General features: G+C 40.0%; 1 protein-coding gene across 3 annotated transcripts in view; it reads right to left on the minus strand.

Moving 5' to 3' along the window:
* Positions 1–1,684: 1,684 nt before the first annotated feature.
* Positions 1,685–18,763, minus strand: part of NPHP1 (nephrocystin 1) — a 52,771-nt gene continuing 35,692 nt past the window's right edge. For all 3 annotated transcript variants that reach the window (XM_027623276.2, XM_027623277.2, XM_027623273.2), the window contains 4 exons: positions 10,804–10,916; positions 7,305–7,378; positions 3,794–3,838; positions 1,685–2,155 (listed from right to left, as the gene is read on the minus strand). In XM_027623276.2, coding sequence (XP_027479077.1) covers positions 1,883–2,155; positions 3,794–3,838; positions 7,305–7,378; positions 10,804–10,916 — 505 coding nt within the window. In that variant the 3' untranslated portion in view covers positions 1,685–1,882. The remainder of the gene's footprint in view (positions 2,156–3,793; positions 3,839–7,304; positions 7,379–10,803; positions 10,917–18,763) is intronic.

Below are 18,763 nucleotides of genomic sequence, written 5' to 3' on the forward strand. Positions count from 1 at the left end.
TTGCGAGTTTATCTGAAATGCAACGAAACCTTTGTTCTTTGACACAGGGGTGGGTTAACTTTTACCCCAAAGCCTGAAATTTTTTTTTTTTGAAAGAGCACTTATATGGACTTGAAATTTATTTACTTTATTGGAGAGAGAAAGAGCGCGTGCGAGAGAGAGAGAATGAGAGAGAGAGAGAGTGGGGAGAGGGGCGGAGGGAGAGAATCTTCAAGCAGGCCCCCTGGATCCCACAACCCATGAGATCAGGACCTGAGCCGAAACCAAGAGTCGGACGTTCAACCAACTGAGCAACCCAGGCGCCCCTGAGCACTTATATGGACTTGAAAAGGCAAAACTAGATCCTGCTTTTATATCCAATTAGGATAAAGCACATTCAAATACTAGATTGAATCAAGTGATTAACAGCACAATTTTCTCCAATTTCCCCTTCATTTCACAACATAAATTTTATTAGCAATAATCGTACATTTATATATGCTAGCTACTAGCCTCTTACCAGACATGATTTGCAATTATTTCCTCCCATTCTGTGGACTGTATTTTCACTTTCTTTTTTTTCTTTTTTATTATGTTATGTTAGTCACTTTCTTTTTCTTAATTCTTTTATTTTTTTCATCACGTTAAGTGCACTCTTTAATTTCCATCCTCTATTTCCCCTACCCCACTACCTCACTTCTGGTAGCCATTACTTTGTTTTCTATAATTGAAGAGTCTGTTTCTTGGTTTGTCTCTCTCTTTCCTTTTGCTCGTTTTCTTAAATTCCACATACGAGTGGGATCATATAGATTTGTCATTCCCTGACTTATTTCCCTCATCATTATACTCTGGCTTCATCCATGTTGTAGCAAATGGCAAGATTTCATTCTTTTTTATGGCTGAAAAATATTCCATTGCATATATACCACATCTTCTTTATCCATTCATCTGTTGATGGACACTTGGACTCTTTCCATAGTTTAGCTATTGTGAATAATGTTGCTATAAACATAGAGGTGTAAATATCACTTTGAATTAGTTTTTGTATTTTGGGGGTAAATACCCAGTAGTGCAATCACTGGATTGTAGGGCAGTTCTATTTTTAATTTTTTGAGGAACTTCCATACTGTTTTCCACAGTGGCTATATCAGTTTGCATTCCCACCAACAGTGCATGAGGGTTCCCCTTTCTCCGCATCCTCACCAACACTTGTTGTTTCTTGTGTTTTTGATTTTAGCCATTCTGACAGGCATGAGGTGATATCTCATTGTAGTTTTGATTTGCAGTCCCCTGACAGTAAGTGATAATGAACATCTTTTCATGTGTCTGTTGGCCATCTGTATGTCTTCTCTGGAGAAATGTCTGTTCGTGCCTTCTGCCCATTTTTGAATTGGATTGTTTTTTGGGTATCGAGTTATATCAATACTTTATATGTTTTGGATTTTAACCCTTTATCAGATACATCATTTGCAAATATCTTCTCCCATTCAGTAGGTTGCCTTTCAGTTTTGTCATTTCCTTCACTGTGCAGAAGCTTTTTATTTTGATGTAGTCCCAATAGTTTATTTGTATTTTCACTTTCTTGAATAATCATAAAGTTAGCTTTGGATAAAATCTTGCTTTTATACAAATCCATGGATACAGGCAACTTAAATTTAAGTTAGTTGGTTTTGAAAAAAGTTTTCTCTAAATTTCAATAATACTATTCCTTATAAATGTATTTTATTGTTTGAATACATATTCAAATTATCAGGTAAGTATTTCTTACAGCATGTGATCTGTACAAAAAGAATAAAGCCATAGTGATAATGTGACAGTTACTTTTGGTTCTGTCATTTTATTCAGGTCATCAAGGAGGGTCTATCAGATTCAGTGGGAAGCTGAGGGTCAAGGGCCACCATTGTCAGGCTGCATTCTTTCTTATTTCACCCAGGAAGTCATAGGTCTGCTCTGAAATGTCAAAAGGTTTATGGACTCCATCTGGCGACAGCAGAGCTTGGAGGGCACCCTCATTTTCTTGGTTTTGCTTAAGGAAGTCAGCAATAGCCTTCCACCGGGCAGCCTCTGTCTCCTCTTCTGCCCACCTGAACGGGGGCAGGAGTGTGGAATGAAGAAGAGGGACCACACAGTCGTGGTAAACCAGGAGAAACATGGCCTTCAGGAACTCTCTGTCTCTCTGGAAAAACACCACCACCACAAATAAATGTGAAATGATCTACATCAATACTTTTTAAGTGTTAAATACTATGAACTCTGTAAACTAAAATCCATCTAAAGGGTGAGGTAGAGGGTGCCATTAGTGTCTGGCAAGTAAGTGGCTCTGAACCAGCTACTCAGTTGGGAAACCGTACTCTCTGAAGTGGAAGCAAGCAAGAGTCACTATGGAGGAGAGATGAGCTGTTCTCCCTGAGAGTCTGGGAGAGACTCGACACCAGGCCAGCACGTCTCCTAAGCTCCCCTGAGGGTGTCTCACACATTCCACTGAGGACACTGGGGTGCTGAAATCTAGTTTTGGTGACAAGGGTGTGGTTCCTGGTAAACATAACTAAAACACAATGTGAAGTCAGCTGTATGCACTTAATTAGATTACAGCATATCAGAGAAAACGTCAAGTTGATGTAAGGGAAGGGTGGCATGAAATCCAGAGAAAGGAGACCCGAGGAGTAAGAATGTGCAGACCCTCTCCAGATAGTGAGAGTACCGCAGTAGGGACAGAACCAGTCAACCCCTGACACTGACGGCCTGGGGTAGGACTCTCAGGGGGCAGGGAAGTCTGAAGGTGGACATGTCCATATGCAGCAGATCTACACAGGGATACTGCCCCTCCAAGCAACCATGGCGGCGGCGGGGGGGGCGCAATTTCTACAGGCCTGAGGCCTAGCACCTTGTCCACTGCTGCCTTAGAAAAGCATTAAACCTGCCTGTTTTAGCAAAGGTCAAGTGTAGACAGTACTGGTCAAATGGAAGCTTAAATAAGGATACAACACACTTTTACAATATATAGTGTGTGTGTCTGTGTGTGTGTATATATACATACATTATATATAATACAGTTTATGTTTATTAAAATTTTTAGGAGTCTTAGTTTGCTCTCCCATGTTCCTTGTCGATAATTAACATTTTAGACTTGAAGTCCAAAAACCATGGACCATAAGTCAAATGCAGCCCACTACCTCTTTTCGTAAACAAAGTTTTAGAGAAACACAGCCATGCTCAGAGTTTACATGTGGTCTGTAGCTGGCTTTGCGCTACAATGGCAGAGTTGAGTATTGTACCAGAGACCTTACAGCCTGCAGACTCAAAAATATTTACTATGTGGCTCTTTACAGAAAAAGTTTGTCAACCCTGGATCAGAGCAGTAAAGCCATTACTCACTGGTTAATACAAGCTCTGTTTGGTAATCACCAAGCTTCTACGGTAATGTAAGCATGAGCCATACATTTTTTCAATGTATTACACTGGGTAGGCCAATTTTCCTCTTCCTTCTCCTTACGGGATATGGACTTTGAGAGCTAGAGGAATTTTTTAAAGTAAGAGAAATATGATAGCCAACTGGAGACTTTGTTTAGAAACTTTTCCTCAAATAACACTCAGTGATCTGAAATGATTGTTTTGATCAAGTGTTTCTTTTCACATTGGGACTTGCTCACCCATACCCTCTTGGAACATGTCTCTGCAACCATGATGGCACAGTTTAACTGGTTAAGAGGGATTATGACTATGGCTACTTTGGCTAAGACAGAGGCATTATTACCATATGTAAACAAGCAGTGAGCCCTGCAAATATTTAGTTTTGCGTGGAAAATCACATTACCTTCTCTGATCTTTTTAATGTGCTTTCTTTCTCAGCCCATGAACTCTAAAAAGCAAATAAATATGTTATATTAATACCAGTATTCATAAGCCTTTGCCACACTTCTGCAATTTCATGGTAATTAAACATATGGACAGGGTTAAAAACGCTGTACAGACCCTATGCATATAAATAGTGAATCTGTAGGCACCTATAGATTCTGCTAACGACCAGAACCAGACCCACAGGGTGGTGAAAGCTACCTTGGAAGCATCATGATTCTTCTAAGTTGAAACTAATTTAAGAACAGAATCAGTGAAACACTAACATATCCATGCAAAATGCAGAAACATAGCACCTGAACAGTAAAATACTATTAAGGTTTTAAGGTCAGATGGTAATTAAAATAGAGAATTCTAAAAAAAAAAAAGAAAGAAAGAAAATAGAGAATCCTGCCAAATATCACACTTCTCTGTAATTCTGTCTGCTGTGATGATGACGGGGGCCAGGGGGAGATAAAATGAAGTACAACTTTCCAAGTAAATATCCCAATCTGTTCATAAAGCTTCACACAAGCTTCTTTAAAGAAGTTAAAAAACAAACCAGAGTGCAATTAATCCCACAGAAATATGAATTGAAGACATTCTCAGCACCAGTTCTGGGCAAACCGTGAGCGGGGGGTGGGGGGGGGGGCGGAATGTGCCCATTACTCCAGGCTCCGTTTTGTGCCTGCCTTCAGGGATTCTCCTGTTGGTGCCTGATTTCATGGATTCCATGAAAGCATCAGCCCTTGTCTCAGTAGGGAGGCCCTGGGGTGAAGATGACATATGGCACCAAGAACAAGATTCTCCATGAAATGAAGGAGAAATTTCCTACCAAGAGATCACAGCTGTGCCCCTAATGAGCCTTGGGATGTCCCATTTACCATGATCTGTTACCATGAATGGTCAGTTATTACCATGAAATAACCACCTTATGAGACTGTGGTCCACCACCCTATTGACTGCTGCACCTGTGGGTCCTGGAGAGTTTGAAGAGGACCCTTAGAGAGCCAGGGTGCTTTACTAAACAGGGAGGTACTATTATTATTATTATTATTATTATTAAAACACCACCAACAAACTAAACTTAGCTAAGTTGATGCTAGGAGGTTCACACACTTCATGATATAAACTTTAAAAGGTATCTGGCTTCACATGACTATCACTTAGCAACTTTAGACTTAACATTTGGTAAACTGTGCCTACTGTTTGTTGTGTCAAGGTTTCACTTCATTTTTCATTGAGCTACCAGCAAGCAGTAAGGTGTTTCACTTATAGTAACTCAGTGGTGAACAGCAAACATGTGTGTGTGTGTGTGTGTGTGTCTGTGTCTGTGTGTCCGTGTTGGGGGGTCACTGCTACACACCAAGATCTTCTTCCTTCCTTCTGGAGCAAACAGAAGACTCCATCTCCCAGCTCTCTTGAAGTTAAGTGGGGCCATGTGACTGGTTCTGGCCAATGAAATATGAGCAGAAATGGCCTATGCCACCTCAGGGCAAAGGCAGTGGAAAGTCCAAGGACAATCCTCTATTCTCTCTTTTCCTGCATGTGCAACTGGCAACAGAGAAGCTACTTGTTCTAGATGACGCAATAAGGAAGTGGAGCCTCCACCAGCCTGCATCCGCGGGTGACTATGGAGCAGGGTCTTCCACTGATCCATGCTGGAAAGGTACCATGGTGAGAAATTAACCTGTATTAGCTACCACCTCACAGGCCAGCTTATCCTAAGTAACACAGTATGCCATGAAGACAGGGCTCAAGAGTATAGAAATAAAGCACTCTTTTTTATTTTTATTATTTATTGTACAAATAATTAACTGTGGAAAAGTTAATACAGATAAACAAAAGAACTCATGATCCAGACGTAATCAGTATTACTTTTCTAGAGTATATTCTTCCAGATAGTTTTATAGGCAGATTTATAAATGTAAATATATATATTTAAATACACTTAACTACAACTCAAATGGTTTTTTTTCACTTTAATAATGTGTATGAACAACTTCACCTATGTCCTTTTTCTTGAGCCTGTGGTGCAACTGGATGCACCCAGACTGACCTGCAGTGCCCTTGTCTGGGCTATCTGCTCATCAGGAAATGCAGAATTTAGACTAGATTAGTGCTAAACCTCCAGATTCTGTGAGTGTTACACACCTGGAGTAAATGCCAGCACCTACACGGGGCCGTAGCCACAGTGAGCTCTCGCAAAATACTTGTCGAATGAATCAGTGGACTTCTGTATAATGAACAGATAGGATAATGACTTTATAGGGGGAAAAAAGAGAAATTCTGCATTATCTAATGCTAGTGCCAAATGAACTTTTCTGAAATTATGGATAGTCATATGCCATTAAGTCTTTTTGCAGAAAACTTCATTGTTACTGTTGACACGCCAAACCTAGCCAAACCATCACATGAAATCAGCTTCAAAATCTTTGTAAAAACCTTTGCCGGTGATTGCTTCCTCCTTCCATTTCTCTGTCAGGCCCACAGGACTTCTATCCTTACTGACAGGAATCACCTCCTAGCATAGCTCACCTCCCTCCTATATGGGTACTTTTCTGCCTGTGTGCCAGAGGCTTTCCGAAAGCAGAACCCTGTACAGATTATCCACCGTCTCCCATACACACTCTTTGCTGGCAATGTGAGACTCAGATCCACTTTGCCCTCCTGCAGATGGCATTCTACATGCCAAACTGGAACCTTTGCTCTTCTTAAGAGCAAATAGAATACTCTCTATTCCTTCCTGCTTTAAAATGTTGGCTCATGCTGATCCTTCTACCTGTAATTTCTTCCCTCCCATCAGCATGTATAAATCTGACTTGGCCCCAGCTTTTTATTAGGTCTGTCTCACCGAGGACCTCTTATGAAACAGGTTCCTGATCCTCATTTGCTGCCCTCTTTAAATCTTCAAGGACCTGGATTATACATCTCCGATGGCACTTATCATGGTATCTGAGTACTGCCTTGCAGGCACAATGGACTCCTAATATTTGCTGACTCTGATATATTAAGTTCAAAAAACAGCTGAAAATTAGAGCTTTCATATGTTGAAACTGATATCCAGTTGCTATTTCATATAGCAGGCAGTACATGTTCAATTAAAATAAAAAATTATATGCATGCCCCGATTCTCTTCTGAGGTCAGTTGATTTACCTAACAAACCATTTTGGATTTTTGCTCTTAGGACACAATCAGTGGCCATCTTAAGCCAAGGAATAAACAATAGGCAAGAGATTGCAGCAGTGTGCATAGCAGGTACTCCATCTGCTTATCGGGGCAGGGAAGGCAGCCTCGGGAAGTAACATTCATACTAAGGAAGGAAGGATGAGACCAAGTTAACTAGACAATGGACAGGGGTTGGGAGACACTGTCCAAATAGGAAAAAAAACCCAAACAAACCCTAGAGCAGGTGTCAGAATTCGCTAACATGGTGTATTTAACTGATTTCAGAACCCATCAGGTTTCCATCATGGTGTGTGCTACCTACCCTGAGTGCGTCCATTATGTCAGGCTGCTCCAAGAGCTTGGGGAAGGTGGCCAACACTGGGTTACTAATTAAGTCTGAAATACAAAAGAACAAAAAAGATTTTATATAAACTTCGTCCAATGTATTTGACTGCAACGGACATAAAAACATTCATTCAGACGAAAATTATTGTGCCACATAATTTAATGATAACACATTCTACACACTTTAACCTCTAGGAGGGCTCAAAGCTGTCTGCTCAACCTCCATCCACCCCTATATTCATACCCCAGGGAGTTCTGAAATGAGTCTTGTACCAAGTAGATAGAGCTTTTAGGGAGAAAGTAAAGTGGCTCTGAACAGAATAAAACTAGAAAATTTTGTTCTTTCTTTGTCGTTTCCTAATCTCTCTTTCCTCCTTATGATACAACTGTGGTATGGTAAAAGGAACTAGTTAGAGAACTTATACAACTCAACACCAAAAAGCCAAATAATCCAATTAAAAAATGGGCAGAAGACATAAACAGACATTTCTCCAAAGAAGACATACAGATGGCCGACACATGAAAAGATGCTCAATATAACTAATTTTCAAGGACATGAAAATCAAAACCACAGTGAGATGGGCGACTTGGTGGCTCAGTCAGTAAAGCGTGCAACTCTTGATTTCAGCTTAGATCATGATCTCAGGGTCGTGAGATCAAGCCCTGTATCGGGCTCCCTGCTGGGTGTGGAGACTGCTTAAGATGATCTCTGTCCCTCTCCCTTTGCCCCTCCCCCACCCACTCACACTCTTTCTCTCTCTCTAAAAAAAAAAAAAAAAACCACAATGAGATATCACCTCATACCTGTCACAATGGCTAAAATAAAAAACACAAGAAACGACAAGTACTGGCAAGGATGTGGAAAAAATGGAACCCCCATGCACTATTGGTGGGAATGCAAGTTGGTGCAGACACTATAGGAGAAAGTTCTTCAAAAAATTAAAAATGGAATTATCATATGATCCAGCAATTCCACTAGCGGGTATTTACCCAAAGAATCTGAAAACACTAATTTGAAAAGATACATGTGCCCCCATGTTTACTGCAGCATTATTCACAATAGCCAAATTACGGAAGCAGCCCAGTATCCATAGACTGATGAATGGATAAAGAAGAGATACATACACACACACACAAACACACACACACACACACACACACACACACACACACACACACAGAGGAATATTATTCAGCCATAAAAAAGAATGAAATCTTGCCATCTGCAACAACTTGGATGGATCTAGAAGGTATAATGCTAAGAAAAATAAGTCAGTCAGAGAAAGACAAATCCCATATGATTTCACTCATATGTGGAATTTAAGAAACAAAACAAATGAACAAAGAAAAAAGAGACGAAGTGAGAAACAGACTCCTAACTATAGAGAACAGATGGTTACCAGAGGGGAGGTAGATGGGGGAATGCGTGAAACAGATGAAGGGTATGAAGTGTACACTTATTGCAATGAGCACTGAGTAATGTATAGACTTGTTGATTCACTATATGGTATACCCAAAACTAATATAACACTGTATGTTAACTATACTGGAATTAAAAAAAAAAAAAAAAAGGAACCAGTTACGAAGCACCCCTGTTCTCAGAAGGCTGAGCAGGAACCAATAAGTGCCGGGGGATAGGAGACCTGGGGCAGGCTGCTCAGGCCTGACTCCAGTCCACCAGAGCTCAGGGAAGGACCCCAGAACTGGTGTTTGGGGTCAATGGATGGTGGTGGATGAAAATGAAAGGAATCAGGAGTTGAGGATTCTAGCCATAGGTGTAAATACTGTGTAGGAGAATACTGATATTCTACAATAAATACTGGCACATGAAAGACCTGTGCAAAGTAGCACAGCAGGAGGGACACTCTTGAAATGGCATGGGCAATATAGTCTACTGCCTTGTGTCCTCAGTAGAGAAAAATCCTTCCTCTAGGTCTTACCAGGTTTATTCCGATGGTCAGATTCAAATGATGACAATGGTTCTGAGTAATCTCCTTCCCAACAAAAAAGCTAATAAGCCTTATCCTAAGAAGCCATATCATTCATGAAGTTTTTCTAGAGTCACTGAAATAAATTCAAAGTCAAGTGATGATGAAAAAGCTTAAAGTGTCCTTCCCTTGGAGTTATAATTATTCCTTGAGAAATGGTGGTACTTCCCTGATGTAGAGTTCCATTTCTATCTCCCTATCAGGTGCTAAGTCCCTGGGAAAGGACTCCTGTCTAACCATGAACTCTACTTGTCCACGAGTGCTAAGCCATCATAGGGTTCTTGGTCTTACTCACCCTGCTCCAGCCATACTGGCCCGCTTTCAACTGCGATCCCTCCAACATACTTGGGTGGTCTTGCCTCGGGAGTTCGGATACACTGGTCCCTCTGCCCAGATGTGCTCTTCCCGCATACCTCTAACTCCTCTCTCAGGTCTTATCTTAGTATTACTTGCCTACAGACTTCCCTGAGGTCTTCCTAGTGTATGCTCATGTTGCCTTTCTTCCTTTAGAACACTTATTTTGGAAGGTTGAAAGGATTATTCATATAATTTTGTGTTTGAAGTCTGTCACTCAACCAGGGTAGGGATGCCTGGGCCTGTCACATCCATCACTGGGCCTAGTACAATGCCTGGCATATAGGAGGCACTCAATACGTATCTGTTTCCTGATTCACTGAATTCAAAGACTATTCATTAAAATTAAACATTTTTTTTTTTTAAGATTTTAGTTATTTATTCCAGGGGAGAGGGAAGGAGGAGCAGAGGAAGAGGGATAAGCAGACTCTGTGCTGAGCGTGGAGTCCAATGCGGGGCTCAATCCCAGGACCCTGAGATCATGACCCGAGCCAAAACCAAGAGTTGGATGCTTAACCGACCAAGACACCCAGGCACCCCTAGAGGCAATTCTTATAACACATGTATATCTGTTTGCAAGTTCAATCATGTGCAACAAGTCATGGATTTTTTTTTAAATTATTTTTTAACAGTTTACTGGGAAAAAGTTTCAAGTTCACAAAGAAGTTGCAAGAATAAAAATAGAATACCTGAATATCTCTTACCTATATTCAATTTTTTCTAACCTGTTGATATTTAAACTTCATGCATTAAGAACAAGTTATTTTGGATGATTTTGGTCTCTTCCCAAAAAGATGATGTATATGCCAAACATGTGGTAAGGACAGGTTATTCAAGACATTGAGGGGAAATATCATTATATCTGAGTTTTAGGATCTTAAAATTCCAGAATTTGTAATGTGAAAATATGCATATTGTAAAGAACTGAACATATACTGAGCTCACACAGGATATACACAAGTGCACAATGGAGTACAATGCTGTGCATTTGAGGTAATTTCTTCACATTGACGCTATTCTATATATTTTATTCCAAATGTCACCTTCAGAAGCAGAAGATAAAGGATGGCATAGGTTACATTTACTCAAAGCATGATGCATTATTGTATATAAGGAAATTGCAAAGACCCTTACCAGCACTTTGCATGCTCATCCTGTCTTTCAGGAGTACATCTCCAAGAATTTGGCGATAAAATATCAACAAATGAATGGAACACATACTTCCAATTAATGTTTCTGGCAGTAAACTGTTAAAGAAGAAGAACATGTTTCATTAAACAACCCCCTACAATCCAACCTACCGTGTTTTTAAAATATATACTTACTACTTTAATGAACAGTTCCAAGTTTTGCTTCATTACTGAAAAAACTGTTTAACAATTTTAAAGAAAATTTCCACTATAAGTTGCCTAGAGTAAACCTCAGAAAACTAATACTTCTTTTTTTTTAAACTAATATTTCTATGTGTACACCTTCAAGTCTGAACTCTGTTTTGTCATTCTTATGTTTCCATTTTAGCATATACACCCATGTTAAATGTTAAATAAAAAAAGAAAAGTCATCAATTACGTGTTTGGGGAAGAAAGGGACTAGTCAGCTACATGTTTTGACAAAGCCATGTGACCACCCATCCCGATGTGATGAATGAAGAGGAAACAGCAGTTCAGGCTGTTCATGGCGCTGGGTGGAACTTGGGAGGGTGTGGCAGACCTGGACTGAATTCTGACTTTGCTTCTTCCTAGCTATTGTGGCTTTGGGTTAATTAATTATTGTTCTTGTGTTTTGGTTTCCTCATTTGTAGAATACAGACAGTAATACCTCCATATCAGAGGCTTACTAAAAGGATTATATTGAGCTAAGTGTGAAGTGCTTAATGTAATGCCTGCTCCATAATAAGGGCTCAAAAACCAAAGAAAATTTCAATATTGATGGTAAGTTGGTATCAGTTTAAAATAGATTATTATAACTTTAAGATGTTATATGTAATCCCCATGATAACCACAAAGAAAAAATCTATAGAATATACACAAAGGAAATGAAAAAGGAATCAAAATGTGTCACTACAAAAAAATTAATCAAATACAAAGGAAGATATTAAGGGACGAAATGAGGCACAGTGCCCCAGAAGTCCCCCAGAAGATGTAAAAAAAAAAACAAACAAATAACAAAACAGCAATACTAAGTTGTTCCCTATCAGTTATTACTTTAAACATAAATGGATAAAACTCTCTAATCAAAAGACACAGATTGGCAGAATGAACAGAAAAACAGGATCTAACTATATTCCATCTATAAGCTCACTTTAGATCTATGGACACTCATAGGTCGGAAATGAAAGGATAGACAAAGACACTCCATGCAAATAGTAAAAAAAGAGAGCAGGGGTGGCTATAATAATATCAGACAAAATAGACTTTAAGTCAAAAAAACTGTTAAAAGAGACAAGGATATTATATGATGATAAAAAGGTCAATGCACAAAGACGATATAAAAATTATAACATATGCAACAAATATTAGAGATCCTAAATATACGAAGCAGACATCAACAAAACTGAAGAGAGAAATACACAGATCTACAATCATAGTAGGAGACTCTATTACACCACTTTCAATAAAGAACAATCAGACAAAAGACAAGTAAGGAAATAGAAGACAACGCTGTAGACCAGCTATAACTAAGACTTTTACAGAACACTTTGCTCAGTAATAGCAGAATACGCATTTTCTCAAGTGTACATGGGACATTCTCCAGGACAGGCTACAACACCAGTCTTAATGTTAGGCTGTTAGGCTACATATGTTAGCCTACATCACCAGTCTTAATAATTTAAAAGACTGAAATAGGGGCACCTGGGTGGCTCAGTTGGTTAAGCAACTGCCTTTGGCTCAGGGCATGATCCTAGAGTCCCGGGACTGAGTCCCGCATTGGGCTCCCTGCTCAGCAGGGAGTCTGCCTCTCCCTCTGACCCTCCCCCCTCTCGTGCTCTATCTCATTCTCTCTCTCAAATAAATAAAATAAAACCTTAAAAAAAATAAAAGACTGAAATAATACAAAGTATCTTTTGCTGATCACAATGGAATGAAATTAGAAATCAACAGCAGAAGGAAAACTAGAAAATTCACAAATATATGGAGATGAAACATCACACTCTTAAGCAATCAATGGTTCAAAGAGGAACTCACAAAGAAAATTAGAAAGTATCTTGAGACAAATAAAATGAAAACATAACATACCCAAACTTATGGGATGCAGTGAAAGCCGTGCTAAGAGGGAAAGTTTATAGCTATAAATGCTTACATTAATAAAGGAAGATCTCAAATCAACCACCTAACTTTAAACCTTAAGGAACTAGGAAAGAAAAAAACAAATGAAACCTAAGTGTAGCAAAAGAAAGAAATAATAAAGATTAGAGTAGAGATGAACAAAACAGAACAGAAAACAGAGAAAATCTATAAAAACAAGAGTTGGTTCTTAGCAAAGATCAACAAAATTGACACCTTAAGCTAGAGGACTAAGAAAAAAAGAAGATTCAAGTTATAAAATCAGAAATGAAGAGATGTTACTACTGATTTTACAAAAACAGAAAAGAATTGTAAGACAGTACTATGAATAATTGTATATCCACAAGTTAGATAATCTAGATGAAATAGACAAATTCCTAGAAACACAAAACCTTCCAAGGCCGAATCAGGAATAAATAGAAAATCTGAACAGATTTATAACTAGTAAGGAGATTGAATCAATAATCAAAGACCTCCCAATGAATAAAACCCCAGGACCAGATGGTTTCACTGGTTTATATATACTATGAACAAGTGGAATCTATTGCTGGAATGCAAGGACAGTTCAACATTAAAAAATCAATGTAATACCCTACATTAACAGAATGAAAGAAAAAACCCACATGATCTTCTCAACTGATGCTGAAAAAGAATCTGACAAAATTCAATACCTTTTCATAATAAAAACACTCAACAATCCTAGGAATAGAAGAAAACTACCTCCACATAAAAAAGGCCATATATGAAAATCCCACAGCTAGCATCATATTCAATGGTGAAAGACCACAAGCTTTTTCTCTAAGATCAGAAACAACACAAGGATGCCTGCTTTCACCACTTTTATTCGATATAGTACTAGAAGTCCTAGCCAGAGCCCCAGGCAAGAAAAAGGAACAAAAGACATCCAAATTGGAAAAGAAGAAGTAAAATTACCTCTGTTCACAGACAACATGGTCTTATATGTAGAAAACCCTAAAGATTCCACAAAAAACTGTTCAAATAAACAAATTCAGCCAAGCTGTAGGATATAAAATCAGCACACACAAGTTAGTCTTGTTTCCATACACCAATAATGAACGATTTGAAAAGAAAATTAAAACCAATTCCGTATACAATAGCATCAAAAAGAAGAAAATACTTATAAAAATAGAAACAAAATTTCAATATTATTGGAAACATGACAGGTGAGTGCTTTAAAATCCTGACACATGACACGCACTAAGTGCCTACTGGGCATGTATACTGAGCACAAGAGCTAATACTAGAAGATACTCAAAAAAAAATGTCTTGAATCATTCTAAATATACATTTTCTAAATATTATTTTTAGAAATACATGAACTCTGTCATTAAGCGTAAAGAATGACCACATAGGAAATCTGGAAAACCTTGCAAACCATGTCCTTTATCAAGGAGGAAAACATCTTCGGGCTAAGAAAAACCATCAAAAGTTAAAAAAGAGACTTAAACTTTTGTAAATTCATCCTTTATTTTAATTTCTAGAATAAGTATCTTAGAAGGGGACATTAGTTGCAGAGGTAACGTTCAGGCTTCCAGCCTGGTGGAAGAGAACAGAGTAAGTGTAGTCCCTATGGTGGTGCAGGAGCAATGGATTCCCTAGGGGTTGTTTCATGGAATTTTGTAAGTATCCTTCACTACTTCCTAACCCCTGCATTTCTAGAAACATCCCCAAAATGCAAGACAGGTTTTCTGACATTCATATAGGATGTCACAATCTATCTGGCACACAAAGTTAGAAATCGTTGTTTCCCACCGCTGCTATGATGCTGGTCTTATGTCTGACTGGATTTCAAAGACTGGCTGCGGAGGATCAGTTAAGCTGCCCTGATGCCACCACATGTCTGCTCAGTGTTCAGCTGCGATTCCTCAGGCTTGTTCCACATCCTGCCCTCTGGTCTATGGCCCATTTGGGCAGTGTTTCAGCTGCATGCCCAAACCATGGCTCATGCTGAAGAACAGCCAGTGATTTTGCTGGAGGAAGGGGTGTAACCTTCCTTCCATTTTCCCCTCTCCTCTCACAGACCCGTCTGCTCTGTCTGGTTGGCATTGCTGCCAGCCTGCGGTGGAGGCCTTCGTTCCTCCCACAGGGTGGGTGCTCCCTTCCTTCTGGCACTTCCCTACAACATGAGGCAGGACTGCTGCACTTTATTCGTTTTCTTTGGGGAAATCCTCTGATTTTCCCAAACCCAAGATGACCAGAAAGCTCTGGGCTACGGAGGTTGGCTAAGTTGAAGAAGTAAAAATATACTTCTTTCTGATCTCACAGATACACCAGCAAACTGATGGTGGAAGTGCAATGAACCTAATCATGGGCCCCAGGCTAGTAACACGATTACGTCATTTATTTTTAGAAACAATAGTGAAAGAGGAAAAAAAAGATGGGAGTGAAAGAGGAAAAAAAAGATGGGAGACATCAAAAAGGCAAAGACAAATAAACAAGTTTATAGCAAATTTATACACAGGCACACAGCCTACTTCTACAGACTGGTATTTCTTGGGATTCTGAACTCATGCACTGGGAGTCTGGGTCAAAATTCAGAGCTTGCCCTCATCAGCGGCTTAAAAGCATGCTTTTGGCCAAATCACATCGGGGTAAAACCCCATTGAAAAATAGCTCCAAAATTAGAATGGCATGTCTTGGTGAAACTGAAGGATCTCTTTGCTTCCTCTTTCGTCTCCTACTGAGAGGGTGACCATGATTACAACGGTCTCCACCAAAGGAATCTCACGGGCAGGATTCTGGTGTGGTTTCTTTGGAAAGGAGACAAGTCTACATTTGCTAATTTGCACTTTTGCGGGCCTCCGGACATCCAAGGGTACGTACACATAAGACTGCTGGCTGTGAGAGGGCAATATGAAGACAACTAGCAAAGGAACTGGGGGAAAGTGGGCGGGAAGGCAAGCTCTCCCTGGGCTTCCCACCACTGGGTCTGTGCGCATTGTTGTATCTTGCTTGGCATAATGTTAAAAGCCTCTGTCCTTTCTCCTTTAAGCAGAAGAGTCTGGCCAAACAAAAGTGGAGTTCTTAAGCAAGGGAGGGTGGGGAGAGAGGTGGGATGCGCTTTTGAAGGAGAGGACGAGGGCTGTTGGTATCATTATTTGCCTTCCTCTTCCATCCACTTGAAGGTGGCAGTCAGGGAAGGAGAGGGGACTGAGATGGATCAGTCTTGTTTCAGTCTTCACCTCCAGGGTGTGCAGGCTCAGGGCAGAGATGCCCAAAAGCACCCATGCTGGTGCCCAGCCTCTCACCCTGGACCCACAGCACAGCCCTCACACCACAGCCCATGGGCTCTGCAGTGAGGCAGGGGCCTCTGGAGTCTCACCAGACCATGGCCTGGTCTCTGTGAGAGCCAGCCTGAGCCTAGGCCGCACCAGAGAGTTGCCCCAACCCACACTTGCCACTACCAGGCATACACATTTCAGGATCATGCCAAGTAGAGTGGCAATGCTCAGGTTCCCCTCTGGGCTCTAGGAGGAGAGAAGAGCACACACCAAGACAAGGTGGGGGACTTTAGGGACAGCAGGAGGCAGAGCAGAGGTCCTAAGAAGTACACTTTTACCTAGCAGGAAGATTTCTACTTTGAAATTCTTTAGCAAACATTTTTTGGGTGCCTAGTGTGTGCTGTGATCAAACAAGCACCTTAGTTCCTGGGGTCTGGAGGGCAAGGACTCAGGACCCTTCTCTGAGAACCAGCATACAGAAGAACACTCACTGCTTTGGAAGCATGGGCCTGCATACCTGACCTGTGCACTGCCCAGACAAATCTGATCCCAACTGGTAAAAAGTATCTTGGAACCAGTATTTGGGGCCAAAGCAACACTATTAAGAGCCGTACTTGAAAGACACACTTGGGAGTACTTGGGGACTCTTGGAGGCTTACCAATGAGATGAGGAGTGGGAGGCTGAAGAAGCAGGAAGAATGAAGCCAAACAGGATTCTGGCTTTTCTTTTACAAAGACTGCTACTGTGCTTCTTTTTTCTAAATCTTGAAAAATAACAATTTTCCAAGGAAAGACTGGCCAAAAAAGGGAATTTATAAGTGCTATAAACATCGGGGGGGGGGCAGACAAGAGAATGAATAATATCCACGAACACGTTATTAATCGTTATTGAAAGATTTAATTGTTAATACTAGAATTAGAAGACACATTTCAGTATCAGATATAAGAACAAGGAATATTTAAACTAAGGGCATGATCCAGAATGAGAAAAGCAACGATTCAGGAGGATATGCCAAGTTTTCATCTCTTTCTCTGTTTCTTGGTGATCAGCAAGCAAGAAGCAGGTCGCGGTGGGACAGGCCAACTTCATCAGTTTCTGCTCCCAGGCCCTGCTCTTCCCTTTGACCTCTTGCCCACCATATGCCCTCTGTGTTAGGTTCCTTTCTCCATGGCTTCCTATCTTCACGTGTGCACATCTCTCCCATCCTTCAAAACCTATTTCAAATCCCTCCTGATCTTACCAGCTACACAGCACATCTTCATTTAAACAAATTTATGACATACAGCACCATGGACCTGGAATTATATTTGCATTTATCTATACATATGATAATAATAATAGTAAATAATTATAGCTAACACTGTATTTTACTTTGTGCCATATACTATAAAAACAATCTAGGTGTTTTATATACTTTCTTTTCATTAAACCTCATTATAGCTTCATGGGGTTGACATTATTATGCCCATTTAAAAGATGGAGACATTGGGATCCTGAGAAAGACAGTTAAATGACTTGTCCAAGAGGCTACTGAGTTGGAAGGTGATAGATCTGGGAACCTACTAGTGTAAAAGTTCCTTGAAATAGGTGAAGGGGACTAAGAGTACATTTATTGTGATGTATGTATGGAATGTATGGAATTGTTAAATCACTATATTGTATACCTGAGATGACTATACCACTGTATGTTAATTATACTGGAATAAAAAATCTAAAAAGAGTTCTATAAATCAATAAAAGAAAATTAACGAAAAAGTAAAATAAATTTTAAAAAGCTCCCTGAAGAGGGGCGCCTGGGTGGCTTAGTCGTTAAGCGTCTGTGTTCGGCTCAGGTCATGATCCCAGGGTCCTGGGATGGAGCCCTACAACAGGCTCCCTGCTCAGCGGGAAGCCTGCTTCTCCCTCTTCCACTCCCCCTGCTTGTGTTCCTCTCTCACTGTGTGTGTCTCTCTCTCTGTCAAATAAATAAATAAAATCTTTAAAAAGAAAAAAAAGCTCCCTGAAGAAAATGCAAATTAAAACCACCATGAGATACCATTACTCACTTATTAAAATGGCCAAAATAGAAAAAAATGGATAATACCAAGAATATGACTAATTGGAACTTTCATACATTGCTACTGGGAGTGTAAAATGCTATAGCCATTCTGGAAAACAGTTCGGCAGTTTCTTATAAAATTAGAAGGACACCAGATGACCCAGCAATCCCGCTCCTAGGTAAATAAAGTCATATGGCCACACACAAAAAACCTGTATGCAAATATTTAGAGTGGCTTTATTCATAATTGCCCAAACTTAGAAACAACCCAGATGTCTATCAGTTAGTGAATGGATAAATGCATTATGGTATATCTGTCAAATGAAATACTATTTAGAACAAAAAAGAACAACTTCTACTACACGCAATGGCATGGATGACTCTCAAATGCAGCAGTATGCTGGGTGAAAGAAACCAGCCCCAGTAGGCTACATACTGAATGACTCCAGATGAATGACATTCTGGAAAAGACAAAACTGCTGGGAATACAAATGGCCAACAGACACATGAAAAAATGTTCAACATCACT

Source organism: Zalophus californianus, chromosome 8 (genome assembly GCF_009762305.2).
Source record: "Zalophus californianus isolate mZalCal1 chromosome 8, mZalCal1.pri.v2, whole genome shotgun sequence".
Lineage (NCBI taxonomy): Eukaryota > Metazoa > Chordata > Mammalia > Carnivora > Otariidae > Zalophus > Zalophus californianus.